Source organism: Trichechus manatus, unplaced genomic scaffold (genome assembly GCF_000243295.1).
Source record: "Trichechus manatus latirostris isolate Lorelei unplaced genomic scaffold, TriManLat1.0 scaffold00075, whole genome shotgun sequence".
Taxonomy (NCBI): Eukaryota; Metazoa; Chordata; class Mammalia; order Sirenia; family Trichechidae; genus Trichechus; species Trichechus manatus.
Window position 1 is genome coordinate 6453673 of NW_004444011.1, and position 17266 is coordinate 6470938.

Below are 17266 nucleotides of genomic sequence, written 5' to 3' on the forward strand. Positions count from 1 at the left end.
TGTTGGCTCAAATTCCATCTCTGCCTCACCTCTCTCAAAAGGATACCGTAGACTACTAGATTTGCCCCTCACTAGACTTGCCCCTTTTAGGCCCTGGGTTCAACTCCTCCTAGATCTTTGCTGATAAAATAATGAAATGTATGGACCAGAGGCCATAATCAATAAATCAGGTTTCAAATAGGCCTTTAGCTTTACATACCTGGGGCAAGGTAAGAAGGTAGCTATTTCTGACTAAGTCTAAAGTGGGATGTTCCAGGTAGATGCGCGATGTCTATAATTGTCATATCTCTATGAAAACGTATATTCGCTCAGCTCCTGCACGCGATAAAGCGCCTAAGTGCCATTTCTCTGAGGCCCAGATCTGGGGCGGCAGGTCTTCCTTACTTCCGGTCTCGTACTCTCTTCCCCGGTTGCTAGGAGACGTGATGTCACCGGAAGCGAAGATTGGGATAGGCTGAGGCGAAGGGAAGCCTCTCCCCTTCTGCAACCTCAGCGCCGGCGTTGGTTTTCCAGCTGTTTGTAGGCCCGGAGGTGAGGTTCGCAGAAGGTAGAGCGGGCTCCCCCCCTGCCTGTCCACTCGCCCACCGGCTCCCTCCGACACTGCCCTTCCCTTCTGGGGCAGGCTGCCTCGAGGACGGCTTCGGTGCGACTGTGTTTCTGACTGACAGGCACAGTTCCCCACAGCCCGCGCTGCCCGCCACGTCCCCGGTCTCGGCCGACGGCACTGCGTGGCGAGTGACCTTTCCGAGCCCAGAGCGATGACGGCTCTCTGCTCCCGGCTTGCACGGCTTCCTCAGCGCCGCCTGTTCCGGCTCGTGCGGTTCCCGCTGCCACAGCCGCCGCCCCTGCTGCTGCTGCTGCTGCTTCTGCTGACGGCCGGGAGTCCAGCGCGCGCCTGGGAAAGCGGAGACCTGGAGTTGTTTGACTTGGTGGAGGAGGTGCAGCTTAACTTCTACCAGTTCCTCGGGGTGCAGCAGGTAAGCGGGGCCGGCCAGACCGCCCCGGGGGTTGCGCCTCCCGGACAAAACCTGTGGGTCCTGGCGGAAACGAGAAGGTGAGGCGGGCTTTGACCCCTTTTCTTCCCTGGGAGCCACGCTCATCAGGACTTTTTCATTCTTGGCTCTGGCTGCCCTCCTCTACCCGGTCCGCCAGGGACTCCTCGTAACCCTAGTGTCGGAAGGAATTGCGCGCTCTTCTCCAGTTCCTCACCACCCTCTCCACTTTTCAAGTTCCGGTTTCAGTGACAAGCTGAACGGTGCCACCAGCTTAGGGTGGTGATATCTTCTCTTTCCTCTGGCATTCTTAGCACTACCATTTCACCCAGCTGTGCTGAAGGAAGAAGGAAGAGTCGTGTGGGTAGACCCTTTACACCTACCCTGTACTGCCCTCCTGAATATGGGAAAGGTAGCCATGCCCCAACCTAATTTCATCTTCCTATTTACACTTATTCATATTCTTATTTTAACTGCTTCCTTTCTTTTTCCCTTCCGGGAAGATAGGAATACATTTTGGCTGGCGTCTGTACTGCGGTGTTTCTTGCATTGTAGTTTGTTATCTTTCTAGCCTGTTGAATAGGGATTCGTAACACAGTTTGGAAATCTGGAGGCACTTAAACTTCTCCCAAGTTGGTCCTGGAACTCAAAGGATCAGTTATTAAGTTTTGGGGTCAGTAGAGGTACTTGGTGGTTCTTTAGGAAGAGAAGCCCCAACCAGCAGGGGCAGGATCATTCTTTTCTTTCTCTTTCCTTTTATTTTCACTTTAACTGTTGGGGGTGGGGGTGGAGGTAGATATACAATCTCTATCTGAAGCCAGGTGCCAAGGACAAGATGACATGTTACTGATTTTAGGATTGTGGAGTGAAAGGTTTGGTATTTCACACGATCTGATTGAGCCCTTCATAGGATGCTTTGGATAGTTATGGGGATAAAAAAAAAAAAAATAAGGTTATTAACAATTGTCACTAAAGGCACACTCCACATGCCTAGGTATGAAATATACATTCCCCTCCATAGGTTATCATAAATTTGCATGAACTATTGAACTTACACTAAATGGAAATTTAATTTTCATTCCATTATTTGAATATAAAATTGCTATGTTGCTATGGCCCAATGAATTTAACAATTTTGATTTTTGTAAGAGTTATAAAATATAAGCATTTCACATTTTAAATTTTCATGTGCATATAATTATGTAATAACTGTGTTTATGATCTGTCACCTCGTGCCATTTCCTGCTCATAAAGAAAAAATATATCTCATTTTCAAAGTAAGTGGTAATGTAATATCTGTAAAAATAATTTGTGAAACTGTAACTCTAAAGACTAACTTTTAAGAATGCCTTTAGTATTGGGAATAATCGTTTAGAATTATCATTGATTAAATTCTGTAGCTAGATAGTCTTATACATAACCTACTGAAAGAGCCTGAAGATGCTTTCTAGTTATTAATGCAAAATTAAGCCCCTTTCAGAGAATATAGAAAGTGAAATCATCTAAGTAGATGGGCCTGCACTAGTTTAAAATTTAGATTATGTAATCTATTTTTGCATGTGAATTCTCACAGAATTTTAATTTGTAATTTCATGCAACTTAATTTGCAGAATTAATTAGGCAGTGTGGCAAACCAGAACACATAACTGTATGGGCAATGAATGGAAAATAATGAAGCATAGATAATTGAGAAGAATCAATGTTGAGGTAGAATTTGAAGAGAAAGACCCAGAAGAAATGTTTTAATCTGTGTGTCTTTACCCAACTGTGTTGAAATTGGAAAGAATGCCAGAAGAAATCTTACTGTGTCTAAGCAGAGAAATTGATTGTAACAAGTTCTTTACATTGAATCTTAACTTGCTTGGAAAACTTTCAAAACCATAAAACGCGTTGCTGTCAAGTTAACTCTGACTCATAGAGACAATTGCGGCCTGTCTTAGATTCTTTTTATTTATTTTGTTGTTGTTGAGATTATACATAGCAAAACATACACCAATTCAGCTGTTTCTACATGTACAATTCAGTGACATTGATTACATTCTTTGAGTTGTGCGACCATTCTCAGCCTCCTTTTCTGATATATTCCTCCCCTATTAACATAAACTTACTGCCCCCTGAGGTTCCTATCTAATCTTTTGAGTTGCTGTTGCCACTTTGATCCTATATAGATAGTTTTTAAAAGAGCATAATGCTCAAGGCAGACATGTTTTACTAGTTAAGCTAAACTGTTGTTTGGTTTTAAGAAGACTTCAGGGGATATTTTTGGTTTAAGGTCTAAAGACTATTTTAGGATAATAGTTTCAGGGGTTCATCCAGCCTCCATGGCTCTAGAAAGTCTGAAATCCATGATAGTTTGAAATTCTGTTCTGCATTTTCCCTCTTTTGATCAAGATTCTTCTATAGAATCTTTGATCAAAATGTTCAGTAATGGTAGCCGAACATCATCCAGCTCTTCTGGTCTTCTGGCGAAGGAGGTAGTTGTTCATGGAGGCTAGGTTCTTCTTTTTTGGCTTTAACAAACAGAAATTTATTCTCTTGTAGTCTAGGAGGACAGAAGTCCGAATTCAGGTGCCAGCTTTCGGGAAGGCTTTCTCTCTCTGTTGGTTCTGGGGGAAGGTCCTTGTCATCAGTCTTCCCCTGGTTTAGGAGCTTCTCAGCATGCGGACCCCAGGTTCAAAGGATGCAGTCTGCTCCCAGCACTTCTTTCTTGGTGGTATAAGGTCCTTTCTCTCTGCTCACTTCTTTCTCCTTTTATCTCTTGTAAGATAAAATGTGATGCAGACTACACCCCAGGGAAACTCCCCTTACATGGATCAGGGCTGTGACTTCAGTAAGGGTGTTGCATCCCACCCTAATACTCTTTAACATAATAACCTAATCTTTCCTCATTAACCACAGGCAGAGATGATGAGTTACAACACATGGGAAAATCACATCAGATCACAAAGTGAAGGACAACCACATAATACTGGGAATCATGGCATAGGCAAGTTGGACACATATTTTTGGGGGAAACAATCAATCCATAACACTATTCAGTTTGTGAAAATGCAAGACAAGTAGCATCTCTTCTCATCTAAAAAGAACTCTGTCTTTAGCCACTCCTCCAGTCCCTAGACGACACCCGTTCTCCTCCCTGTTGGCACTTATACTCTCACCTGTATCCAGGCAGGTCTGACTTCTCCACTGGGCACAGTGGACATAGTGTCCAGGGCCACAGTACTTTAGGAGCCCATTAAAATGTTTTAATTTATTTTAAAATAAAAAATCATAATAATGACTGATCCACTTTGGATTACATTTGTTTTTATACCAGTGCAGTCGTAAAATATACTTTTTAATATTTGTGTTATGGGGGAAGGGGCCCAGGAAGGCAAAAGTGCCTGAACCAAAAAACCGATTGCCATGGAGTCAACTCCAACTCATGGCAACCCCATGTATGTCAGAGTAGAACTGTGCTCCAAAGGATTTTCAATGGCTGACTTTTCAGAAGCTCTCCAGGCCTTTCTTCTGAGGTGCCTTTGGGTGAACTCTACCCTCCAGTCTTTTGGTTGTCAGCCGAACGTGTTAACTGTTTGTGTAACATTAGTCTTTATACTAATGCAGTTGTAAAATATACTTTTTAGTATTTGTTTTATGGATGGAGGAGCCCAGGAAGGCAAAAGTGCCTAGGGCCCAAGACAATCATAATATGGTGCTGGGTTCAGGGCAACTATGTAAGTCACTTGGAACCAATCCATGCAATAGTGTTCATGGTCAAAACTGCACAGATGCAATGTTACTTAGTTATATGCCCTTGAGCAACCTCTTTGAGCCATGGAGGCTAGATTCTTAATGTGTACTTTTCAGGCTACAGCCAAGCAATCTCTTGGTGACTAGATAGGTACATGAGGGTCCAGGACAAAGGAGGTAGGCTACTCACAGTGGTGAACCTGGTTCTATGCGCTAATTAATTTTGATTTGTTCATTCAACAGGGATTTATTTGTTGTGTACTAGATTTTAAGCACTGAGAGTTGGCCACTATATAATACAAAGCTTCTAACCTCATGAAACTTACATTCTAGTAGAGGGAAACAGATAGTAAGCAACCAGGCAAGTAAAGATAAAGATCAGATGGTTGGAGAAGGCCTCTGAAGGAAGTAAGGGATTGAGCCATGTGGATAACAGGTGGAGGAGCAATCCAAGAAGAAGAGCAGACAATAAGTGCAAAGGCCCTGAGACAGCAGCTTCCTTAGTGTTTAAGGAATAGCAAGGCACCCAGTGTGGCTAGAGCAGAGTAAGTGAGGACAGTAGTAGGAGATGAGATCAGAGTCCGAAGGGGCAGAATTTGTGGGGCTTTGTAGGCTATTGCAAAGACTTTGTCTTTTACGTATACATAAACGGGGGGTCTGGGGTGTGCTGGTATTTGAACAGAAGAGGGACATGATTTTTTTGTTTTTTTAATTGAGCCTGTATCTTTTTTTAAAATTGTACTTTAGATGAAAGTTTACAGAACAAACTAGCTTCTCATTAAACAATTAGTACACATATTGTTTTGTGACATTAGTTGCCAACCCCACAACATGTCCCACCACTCTCTCCTTCTTGACTTTGGGTTTCCCTATTACCAGCTTGCCTGTCCCCTCCTGCCTTCTCATTCTTGCCCCTGGGCTCATGTGCCTATTTAGTCTCATTTTGTTTTATGGGCCTGTCTAATCTTTGGCTGAAGGGTTAACCTCAGGAGTGACTTCATTGCTGAGCTAAAAGGATGTCCAGGGGCCATACTCTCGGGGTTTCTCTAGGCTCTGTCAGACCAGTAAGTCTGGTTTTTTTTGTTGGTTTGTTTTTGTTTTTTGTGAGTTAGAATTTTCTTCTACATTTTTCTCCAGCTCTGTCCAGGACTTTCTATTGTGATCCCTATTAGAGCAGTCAGTGATGGTAACTGGGCACCATCTAGTTGTGCTGGACTCAGTCTGGTGGAGGCTGTAGTACTTGTGGTCCATTAGTCATTTGGATAATCTTTGCCTTGTGTCTTTGGTTTTCTTCATTCTCCCTTGCTCCAGACGGGGTGAGACCAGTGGAGTATCTTAGATGGCCATTCACAAGCTTTTAAGATCCCAGATACTACTCACCAAAGTAGAATGTAGAATATTTTCTTTCTAAACTATGTTATGCTAATTGAGCTAGATGTTCCCTGAGACCATGGTCCCCAGAGCCTCAGCCCAGTAATTCCGTCTGAAGAGGGGCATGATTTGATTTAAATTTCAAAATGATCACTTAGTTGTATTAAGGATGGTCTCTAAGCCATTAGTTAGTGAGTTAATTGTGGTTTGGGTCTTGGTAGTAGCAGTGGAGATGGTATAAAAGTGGTCAGATACTGGATTTAATTTAAACATAAAGATGACAAAATTTTACTGATGATTTGAATGTGGAATATGAAAGACAAAGAGGAATTGAGATAATTTTAAGATTTTAGCCTCGGTAACTGGAAGAATGCAGTTGCAACTTAATTAGATAGGAGAGTCTGGAATAGGAGCAGGTTTGGTGGGGGAGAAATCATGAATTAGGTGCTAGTCTTGCAAAAGATTTTGAGTGTTAGCATTCAAGTGGAGCTAGCATATAGGCAGTTATTTATATAAGTCTGGAATTACAAGGAGAAAGGAGAAAGGTTTGAGCTGTAGAAATAAATTTGGGAGTCCTTGGCAAATTTTGAATTTGGCAAAATTGGAAGCCACAAAACTGGATGAGTTTACCAAGGCAGTGAATGTAAAAAGAGAAGAGAAGAAAGAGATCTGGGGACTAAGCCTTGGGATGAGAAGGAGCAGCCAGTGAGGTAGGAGGCAAAGCAAGAAAGGGTAGTCTCCTTGAAGTTAAGTGCAGAACGTTATTTCAAAGAGGAGAAAAGTGGGATTAAGTACTAATAATTACAGTATGTAGGTCATTGGCTACCGCAGCAAGAGCTGTTTCAGTGGTGTTATGTGATCAATAATCTGGTTAGAGTGGGTTCAGGAGAGAACAAAGGGTAAGAATTGGTGACAGTTAATATAGAAAATTCTGTATTAACTAAAGCCAGGTACCTTTTTTTATCTCTTTATCTGCCAGGTCTAAGGTAGTTAGCTCTGTTACTTCTTAAGCTCTGTAATTGGAATAATCGATGAATTTTAAAACTTGGATCGGCCACTTCCAGACATTATGACCTTGGGCAAATTTTTAGAAAAGATGGTGTCTTTCTTACTTATTCACTTCTCGTTTAGGCACATAGTAGACACTTCAATATTTATTGAATAAAAATATATAAACAGAATTCCAATTTGGATGTTAAATCTTTTCAGAGGAGATAGGTTGGTAGATGTAGGAAAAAAGATGTTTTATTGAAATGTCTTTCATTAATAGGTCTCCATGCAACATTTGTATTTTATCTAACAACTCCCTGGACACTTACATTTCTTATGGGGTCGGTGGCAAATATGTATATATATATTTTTAAATGGCCTTTTGGGGCGATGACTTTTCTTATACTTTGTACAGCATTCTAGCCAATAATAAATACTTCACATTCACTTAAAAATCTTTGAATTAAAATTGTGCTAAGCTAAGCTATCTTAAATTTTACAGTGCCTACTATATGATGAAGTCAGAGTTATTTTCATGGTGCCAGTCATTAAAGACTCCTATTAATATAGCTAGAAAATGTGCTTCTTTCTCTGTCTTATAGTTTGCTTATAATTTCATCCTTACATTCAAATGAATGCTGAAACTTGGTTAACAGAAGAAAAGCTATTATTAACTAACATATACTTACAAAAATATTTGGGTTTTAATTTTTTGATCAGAATCAATAAACATTTTAAGCTCTTTCAGTCTTAAATAGGGTACAAAATGTGCAAATGCACAGAATAGCACCCCTTTAGAAGAGCACCCATTGCTGTTGAGTTGATTCCGACTCATAGCGTCCCTATAGCACAGAGTAGAACTGCCCCATAGAGTTTCCAAGAAGCAGCTGGTGGATTCGAACTGCTGACCTTTTGGTTAGCAGCCAAACGCTAAACCACTGTGCTGTTTCAAAGTTTAGCCTGGAGAGGGAGAGAGCAAAGATTGCTAGCAAGCCTATTTGGCCCTCACATCTGTCCTTTATTCTCCAGTAGCTGTATCAGTAATAAAGGTGATATTTGATCTCCGTCTGTCAGACTGCTGTGTTCTTAATTTTGGGGAATGGGAAAAGCCAAAAAGTTATTAATGGGGCCTTCGCAAACCCCATTATAGCCCTATTTAGAGATAAGGATGATGATCTCTTTTATAGATGACTGGTGAGTCAGTATTGTGATTGCCAGTTATTCGAATGACTTCTTGTGGTAGATTCCCCTGCGCTTGTGTTAGTCAAGTGTAGTTCAGTCTTTCTCTATTGAGAAATGTATAAATTGTAAATGTGTGCCATTTTTATTGTTGTTGTTGTTGCGTGCCGTCGAGTCGATTCCTACTCATAGCGACCCTATAGGACAGAGTAGATCTGCCCCTTGGGTTTCCTAGCCTATAATCTTTCTGGGAGCAGATCGCCGGGTCTTTTCTCCCACTGAGCAGCTGGTGGATTCAAACCGCCAACCTTTCAATTAGCGACAAACCCACCAGCCTTGGTAGAAAGCTATGGTAGTCCTTCTGTAAAGATTAACAGCCTTGGAAACCCCATGGGGCAGTTCTACTCTGCCCTGTAGGGTCGCTATAAGTCGGAATTAACTTGACGGCAACGGGTTTACTTAACCACTGCTCTACCAGGGCTCCTCATTTTCATTGTAGTATCCAAAATTATTTGTAATTTGTTAATTTGGAGAGAAGGAGACAACAAAATCTGGAATCATAGCTAGCCTCTCAGTTGTTTATATTTCTAATGTAGACATGTCATCCATAGAGTCAGAGCTGAATAAATACTTGTTGAATTGTATACATCTTTGCATCAGGTGGGTTATCCTAAAATTAGTTTCACTTTCATATGTATACACTGTTTTGTGGAGGTTGCCTGAGCATATTTTATGGGAAAAAGCAAATCTATTGTGAAAATTTTGCCATATATCTAAAGCTGATGGTACAGAAATCCTCTTTTAGTTGTAAGTTTTCTTTCTTCTTTTATGATGTTTTGAGTTTTTCCTTTATATTGATCACGAGAGCACTCTTAGAATATTTTGTCTTTTATTACTCATAGGCTAAGTTGAGCTGGGAAGGTGGAATTGGCTTTTGTTATTACAATTATTCTAAAATCTTATTATATAGGTCACCATTTTACCCAGTGATTGGTATAATGTGGTAGATTTCAATATCATATGTTTTATTCAGTGTCAGGAATGAAAGAGATGGTAGGATGGATGTGGGGTAGATATTTGACTTGATAATTGCTGAGAGAAAAACTTGTAGGGCTATAAGTAAAACCAATATAAGTAATTTGATAAAATACCTAGTATCTATGTTAAGCCTATGCTCAGCTTTGTTATGTTTTCTATCAATGAACTATTTATTCCATAAACTGTCACTATATGGTCTTGGGAACCTTTCTCTAAGTTGAGCATTATTTGGCCTACTGGGCAGTAATGACACCAAGTAATTCTACCTATAATTAAAAACAACCCCAAAGCCTTTTGTATATAGAGTTACACAGTGATGGAAGGAAATGAGTTGCAGTGAAAAGAGAAACCTCTGTTTGGGGGAAGTGGGACCCTAGACCATTTTCTAATGAAGCTATAGCCATATGTATGTGTGTGTGTGTATATATATATATTTTTTAATCTCCTTTATTTTCATCAAAACACTTACTTGTGAAAGATTCGCCATATACTAATGAGTGTACAAAGATGATTACTGTGTTATAAATAATATCATAGCATTCCGTTTTAAGAACTAAATATTTGGGGTTTTGGGATATTACTTATATTTACTGAAATAAGGTTTTGTCTGAATATCATTAAGACTTAATTAGAAATTTACTCTAGAATATGTCTCACTCCTCCATTCTCCTTAATGCTAAATTAAATAAGGTTAGGATTCTAAGTGTTTCTGATTACTATCATCCAGCAGCAGCTGAAATCTCATATGTACTTAGACATTTTGCAAAAGCAAGGGCATGATGCCACATTCCGCATTTCTGGTTAGAGAGAATATGTATAAAACAGTATATTTCGTTATTAGATGGATGCCTGTTTTATTGCTAGTGAGGCAGTAGGCATAAAGCTCTGTTCAACTACACACCAACTAATAGAATTTGAGTTGTTATATATTAAAGCTAAGAATCTAAGATCAAGAATTAAGTAAAGGGCATATCATAAGCGGCAGTATTAAAGTGGGAAAGCAGCAGCATTAAAATGCTTCTGAGAGCAAACACTGAAATTTTATAAGGGAATAATTCCCTTAGTTAAACAAATTCTGGGATACATATAGCTCCTGGTTATAGAAGGTACACAGTTTTAAAAAAGCATCTTGAGACCCCACTGTCTTAGTCATCCAGTGCTGCTACAACAGAAATACCACAAGTAGATGGCTTTAACAAAGAGAAATTTGTTTCCTCACAGTTAAAGTAGGCTAAGAGTCCAAATTCAGGGCATCATCTCCTGGGGAAGCCTTTTTCTCTCTGTTGGCCTTCTTTTCGGTGTTCCCCCGGACTAGGAGCTTCTCTGCGCAGGGACCCAGTCCAAAGGACGTGCTATGCTCCCAGCACTGCTTTCTTGATGGTATGAGGTCCCCCTGTGTCTCTCCTCACTTCTGTCTTTTATATCTCAAGACATTGCCTCAGGATACAATCCAATCTAGTAGACTGAGTCCTGCCTTACTAACACAACGGCCGCCCATCCTCCCTCATTAACATCATAGAGGCAGGATTTACAACTTATAGGAAAACCACACAATACCAGGAATCGTGGCCGGCCAAACTGATACACACATTTTTTGGGGGACATAATTCAATCCATGATACCCACTGTGGCGTGTGTAGTGAACAATAGTCAAAATGAGTTAAGACCAGAAAGAAGAAAATCATTGTCATTTAGAGGGAAGGTTCGAACAGACTATAGAGAACTCTTAGGGTCTGTATACATGCCTGCTAAGGAAGGTAAAACAACAACAAAAAACAAACCCGTTGCCATCAAGTCGATTCCGACTCATAGGTGGTTAAGAGCTACGGCTGCTAACCAAAAGGTCGGTAGTTCAAATCCACCAGGTGCTACTTGGAAACTCAGTGGGGCAGCTCTGTTCTGTCCTATAGGGTTGCTAAGGAAGGTAGAGACTTCTTATTTCTAGCCAGTCCTGAAGGACCTTATTTATACCATTAAAATGGGGCATGTTAAGGAAACTATTCCATGGCCAACTGAATTTATACATTACCAAGAAGCCTCTGACTTAGTGAAATTAAAAAAAAAAGCAAATATTATTAGCAGTTAAAGTATCACAGTTTTAGCTAACAGATAAAAGCAAGTAAAAAGTACCCTATTTTACACAAATTCAGTGTGCCTTCTACATTTGCTTGCCAACTGCACCCTCCCCCCACGAGGTATTTTCATAAGTGCCACTATGCCAATTTTTTTTACATGTAAAAAAAATTAGCATAGCCACTTAGGTAAATATCTTGTGGGGAAAGGGCACAGTTGACAAACAAATATGAAAGGCACACGTTGTTTGTGTAAAAATATGGTATTTAGTTTCTCTTCTGACTTTAAGTGGTGTTTTGAATGAGTAGCTGGTGATTAAATTTGATTTATAGAAGATAATATATTTATGTATATGTATAAAATGTAGGATGACTGAAAACTGATTTTACTTGTAGTTGATTTTACCGAATCTTACAGCATTTTGTATGGCTGTTTTTATCTATAGTAGGAAGTAAATATCCTGTGTTTAAATAAAGCATTTTAGTTTGGCCACCACTCGTCTGTCAGTTTGTCATAGTGGGGTGGCGTGTGAGCTGCAATGATGCTGGAAGAAATGCCACCCGTATTTCAATACCGGCAGGGTCACCCATTGTAGAGAAGTTTCAGCAGAGCTTTCAGACTAAGACAGGCTAGGAAAAGGCCTGTCAATCTGTTTCTGAATATTAGCCAATGAAAACTTTACGGATCATAACAAATATTGTTCTACAAAGTATTGGAAGATGAGCCCCCTAGTTCTGAAGACATTACACAATAGCCACAACAATGGATGCAGACATATCAATCATCATGAAGATGGCACAGAACTGGGCAACATTTTGTTCTGTTATACCATAAAACCAAAAAAACCAAACCCGTTGCTGCCGAGTCAGAGTCGACTTGATGGCAACTAACAGCAACAACAACATTTTAGTTTAGACATTTGATAACGTTCAAATGACTGCCATGCTTTGCAGTTCTATAGTAGTTATACGGAATTAATGTGTGACATTCTACATCACCCCTTTGGAAGTACATAAGGTTTAATTTAAATTAGATCCATCTAGAAAGTAGTTATCCTGGAAAGTTTTTTCAGCAATGCTAACATCACTGAAAACATCATTGAAGCTTCTTATTTTGAATTACGTTCTAAGCCTGTGGCATATTCTTTAGTTTATTTTCATTGATAGCAAATCTTTAAGATAGATTTGATTTTGAGCCATAGTTAATAGTTATGTGAACTAAATTTGGTGACCCAATTGGATTAGCAACCTGTGATAAAATACATTTTGCACTGATAAAGAGATTTGAATATAAATTTTCATGTTAGGTTCATAAACTGGCTCTGAAGACTGTTCCCAAAGAAGAGTTCCAGAGATGTTTTGAGTGATATCAGCTTGGACTAAATCTATACCTTATAACAAAAATGTATTCAAATAAAAGACTTCTGGAGTACTTATTACCTTGTGGGTAGAAAATTTTTTACTAAAGATTTTTTGCCTATAGGTAGAAAAATTATATAAATAAAAAATTATCTTAATTTTAGAGAGGTGGGAAATATTGAGCCAGAAGAAAATAATGCAGTTATTTGTAGTTAATATTAAAAACAGGGATAATAGTATTCATTATATATGTTATTTAGTAAGGCTAGTTAAAGCAGAGTGGCAGACTAACCAGAATAAATGTTAGGGTATAACACTGAGGGAGTAAGTAGAAAATACACAGGAAGAAGAAAGTGTACACAGAAAAATGCATAAATACAAATAAAATATAAATGGGAATGGAGTAATATCCCCATCTTGTGGCCTTCTTTGGATATTGCCATTAAAGATGTTGAGGGGTTGTATTTTCACAACGGTAGGCATAAATAAGAATAAAATATGGGTCAGGTGAAAATAAAATATAGACTGGAGATTTCTTGCAGTATTATGCAGGGATCTTTAAGAATGAGCATCCAAACATCCCAGTTGGTGTGTGGCAAGTGTGTTGAGATAGTGCTGTTCTCCCTTGAGCAGCCTTAACAGTTTACTATAGGGTGGTGGTGCAGTGATTAAGCTCTTGGCTGCTGGTTGAAAGGTTGGTGGTTTGAACCTACTAGCTTTTCTGCTCTGTTGGAGAAAGATGTGGCAATTGGTTTCTGTAAAGATTTACAGCTTTGGAAACCCTCTGTCCGATAGGATCACTGAGAGTTGGAATCAACTCAATGGCAGTGGGTTTTTTGGTTTTGCGTTTTACAAATATAATTTTCTGTAAAATTTCTTGGTGTGAGAGAAGTTGGAAAAGTACTACTGAGGCATGCAGTTCTGTTTTTCTTCTAGTGGAAAATTTATGAATCTATATACATACACACATATATTTATATATATAAAATTATCCTATAAAAGTCTTATCAAAATCTTTCCTGTACTAAAGATTACCAATGTTTTTTCTTTTGACTTCCTTTGTAATTTCATAAGTAGCTGAGGAAAAGAAGTAGATCTTTATATTGACAGTTCTTATTCTTGGCTATCTGGTATAAGAAAGCAATTATATTGAGGTCAGAGATGTTACAAATTTTATGCTGAGAGAAAAAACAGCAAAGACAAAAATTAAAGAACTGACAATAGAATCCTAAAGTTGGAAGAGACTTCACCAATATTTAACCTATCCCCTCATACAGGAATGTCTTCTGTAACACTTCCATGGATGGTCATCCAGCCTATTTGATTATGAAATAACCTCTTTTAAGTTTTTGGATAGTAGTACTCAGTAAAAGTTTTATTCTTACGGAAAGCTGAAATCATAACTCTTATACCTACTTTCACCTTTCATTAGCAGTCTTGCTTCTGGAGAACCCGTGAGTATTTACTCTCTCTAGATTAAAGTATTTTTCTGAAATGTCTTCAAATAAAATGCATAAGAGAAATAATTATTTGTTGATTTTCCCCATAGCAGTAGGATTATTTAAACAAAAAATATAGCTTTTTAGAAATTGGGCTTATATGATCACCCAACTTGGGAAATTCTGGTATAAAAATCCTTGCCGCTTTTTTTCTGCTCCAAAATGTTAGTGGACATGTAATTCTTATTTATGGATTTGAATATATCAAGATAAGCAGCTCCAAGAGTATGGGGGCTTTGCTTACCCCCAAGGAACTTGACAAACATTATTATTTTGGGTTGAGGGTTAAAAGGCAAGCTGAGGGGCCTATTTGATTTCATGGTCTTTATGTATGCATCAAGTCCGCCCTAGAGTAGACCCAAGCTGCCCTAGTTATAGTTGTCTTGGAACTACACTAAGCATCATTTAAGGTTACTATAAGTAATTTCCTTGGACCATTCAAGTCAGAAACACAAAATTTCTAGAAGTCGGCAAAATAAGGTGATTTAGGATATGCCAGCTTTGATAATGTGGACCACAAGATTAATTTATTACAATTGTACCCAAAAGTTTTTATTTTTTAATTTTCATTTCTGTAATCTTTTTTTTTTATTGTTGTGCTTTAAGTGAAAGTTTACAATTCAAGTTAGTCTCTCATACAAAAATTTATACATACATTGTTATGTGACCCTAGTTGCTCTCCCTATACTGTGACAGTACACTCCTTTCCACCCCAGATTTCCCGTGTCCATTCAACCAGCTCCTGACCCCTCTCTGCCTTCTCATCTCGCCTCCTGACAGGAACTGCCCATTTAGTTTCATGTATCTACTTGAGCTACAAAGCATACTCTTCATGAGTATCATTTTATGTCCCATAGTCCAGTCTAATCTTTGTCTGAAGAGTTGGCCTCAGGAATGGTTTTAGGTTTGGGCTAATAGAGAGTCTGGGGGCCATGTCTTCTGGGGTCTCACCAGTCTTAGTCAAACCGTTATGTCTGGTCTTTTTATTAGAATTTGAGTTCTGCACCCCACTTTTCTCCTGCTCTGTCAGGGATTCTCTGTTGTGTTCCCTGTCAGGGCGGTCATTGGTGGTAGCTGGGTGCCATCTAGTTCTTCTGGTCTCAGGCTGATGAAGTCTCTAGTTTATGTGGCCCTTTCTGTCTCTTGGGCTAATACTTTCCTTGTGTCTTCGGTGTTCTTCATTCTCCGTTGTTCCAGGTGGGTGGCGACCTATTGATGCATCTTAGATGGCCACTTGCTAGCTTTTAAGACCCCAGATGCCACTCACAAAAGTGGGATGCAGAACATTTTCTAAAATTTGTTATGCCAGTTGACCTAGATGTCCCCTGCACCCATGGTCCCCGCCCCTGCTACACTGTCCTTTGAAGTGTTTGGTTGTATTCAGGAAACTTCTTAGTTTCCTGATCATTTTTTAGTCCAGTTTTGTTGATTTCCTCTGTAGTGTGTGTTGTCCTTCCCTTCACCTAAGATAATTCTTGTCTACTATCTAGTTAGTGAATAACCCCTCTTTCCCTCCCACCCTCATAACCATCAAAGAATGTTTTCTTCTGTGCTTAAACCTTTTATTGAGTTCTTATAATAGTGGTCTTACACAATATTTGTGCTTTTGCGACTGACTAATTTCACTAAGCATAATGCCTTCCAGATTTCTCCATGTTATGTTTCACGGTTTCATCGTTGTTCCTTTTTTTTTTTGTTTGTTTGTTTATTGTTGCAGTTTAAGTGAAAGTTTACGTTTCAAGTTGGTTTCTCATACAAAAATTTATACGCACATTATTATGTGACCCTAATTGTTCTCCCTATACTGTGACAGCACACTCCTCCTTTCTACCCCGGATTGCCGATGTTCATTCAACCAGCTCCTAACCCTCCCTGCCTTCTCATCTCACCTCCAAACAGAAGCTGCCTGTTTAGTCTCATGTATCTACTTGAGCTAAGAGGCACACTCCTCACAGGTATCATTTTATGTCCCACAGTCCAGTCCTGTCTTTGTCTGAAGAGTTGGCCTTGTGAATGGTTTTAGTGCTGGGTTAACAGAGAGACCAGGAGGCATGCTTTCTGGGGTTCCTCCAGTCTCAGTCAGACCATTAAGTCTGGTATTTTTACTAAAATTTGAATTCTGCACCCCATCTTTCTCCTGCTCCATCAGGGACTCTCTGTTGTGTTCCCTGTCAGGGCGGTCATTGGTGGTAGCTGGGCACCATATAGTTCTTCTGGTCTCAAGATGATGCAGTCTCTGGTTTATGTGACCCTTTCTGTCTCTTGGGCTAATGCTTTCCTTGTGTCTTTGGTGTTCTTCGTTCTCCTTTATTGTAGGTGGGTTGGGACCAATCAATGCATCTTAGATGGCTGCTTGCAAACTTTTAAGACCCCAGACACCATTCACCAAAGCAGGATGCAGAGCATTTTCGTAATAAACTTTGTTATGCCTGTTGACCTAGATGTTCCCTGAAAGCATGGTCCCAGACCCCTGCCCCTGCTACTCTGTCCCTCAAAATGGTTGATTGTATTCAGGAAACTTTTTAACTTTGGGTTAGTCCAGTTGTCCTGACTTCCCCTGTAGCTTGTGCTGTCCTTCCTTTCACTGAAGATAATTCTTGTCTACTCTCTAGTTAGTGAATAACCCTCTCCCTTCCTCCCCACCCTCGTAACCATCAAAGAATGTTTTTTTCTGTGTTTAAACCTTTTCTTGAGTTCTTATAATAGTGGTCTTATACAATATTTGCCCTACTGTGACTGATTAAATTCACTCAGCATAATGCCCTCCAGATTCTTCCATGTTATAAGGTGTTTCAGGGCTGTATCGTTGTTCGTTATCGTTGCATAGTATTCCATTGTGTGAATATACCATAATTTGTGTATCTGTTCATCTGTTGATGGGCACCTGGTTGTTTCCATCTCTTTGCTATTGTGAACAGTGCTGCAGTGAACATGGGTGTGCATATATCTATTTGTGTGATGGCTCTTATTTCTCTAGGATATATTCCAAGGAGTGAGATTGCTGGATCACATGGTACTTCTATTTCCAGCTTTT

The 17266-nt window shown here is 39.6% G+C and overlaps 1 protein-coding gene across 2 annotated transcripts in view; it reads left to right on the top strand.

Annotated features, from left to right (window-relative positions):
• The first annotated feature begins 487 nt into the window (after positions 1-487).
• DNAJC1 (DnaJ heat shock protein family (Hsp40) member C1) overlaps positions 488-17266 on the top strand; it is a 343339-nt gene continuing 326560 nt past the window's right edge. For both annotated transcript variants that reach the window (XM_023735039.1, XM_004380540.2), the window contains exon 1: positions 488-977. In XM_023735039.1, coding sequence (XP_023590807.1) covers positions 759-977 — 219 coding nt within the window. In that variant the 5' untranslated portion in view covers positions 488-758. The remainder of the gene's footprint in view (positions 978-17266) is intronic.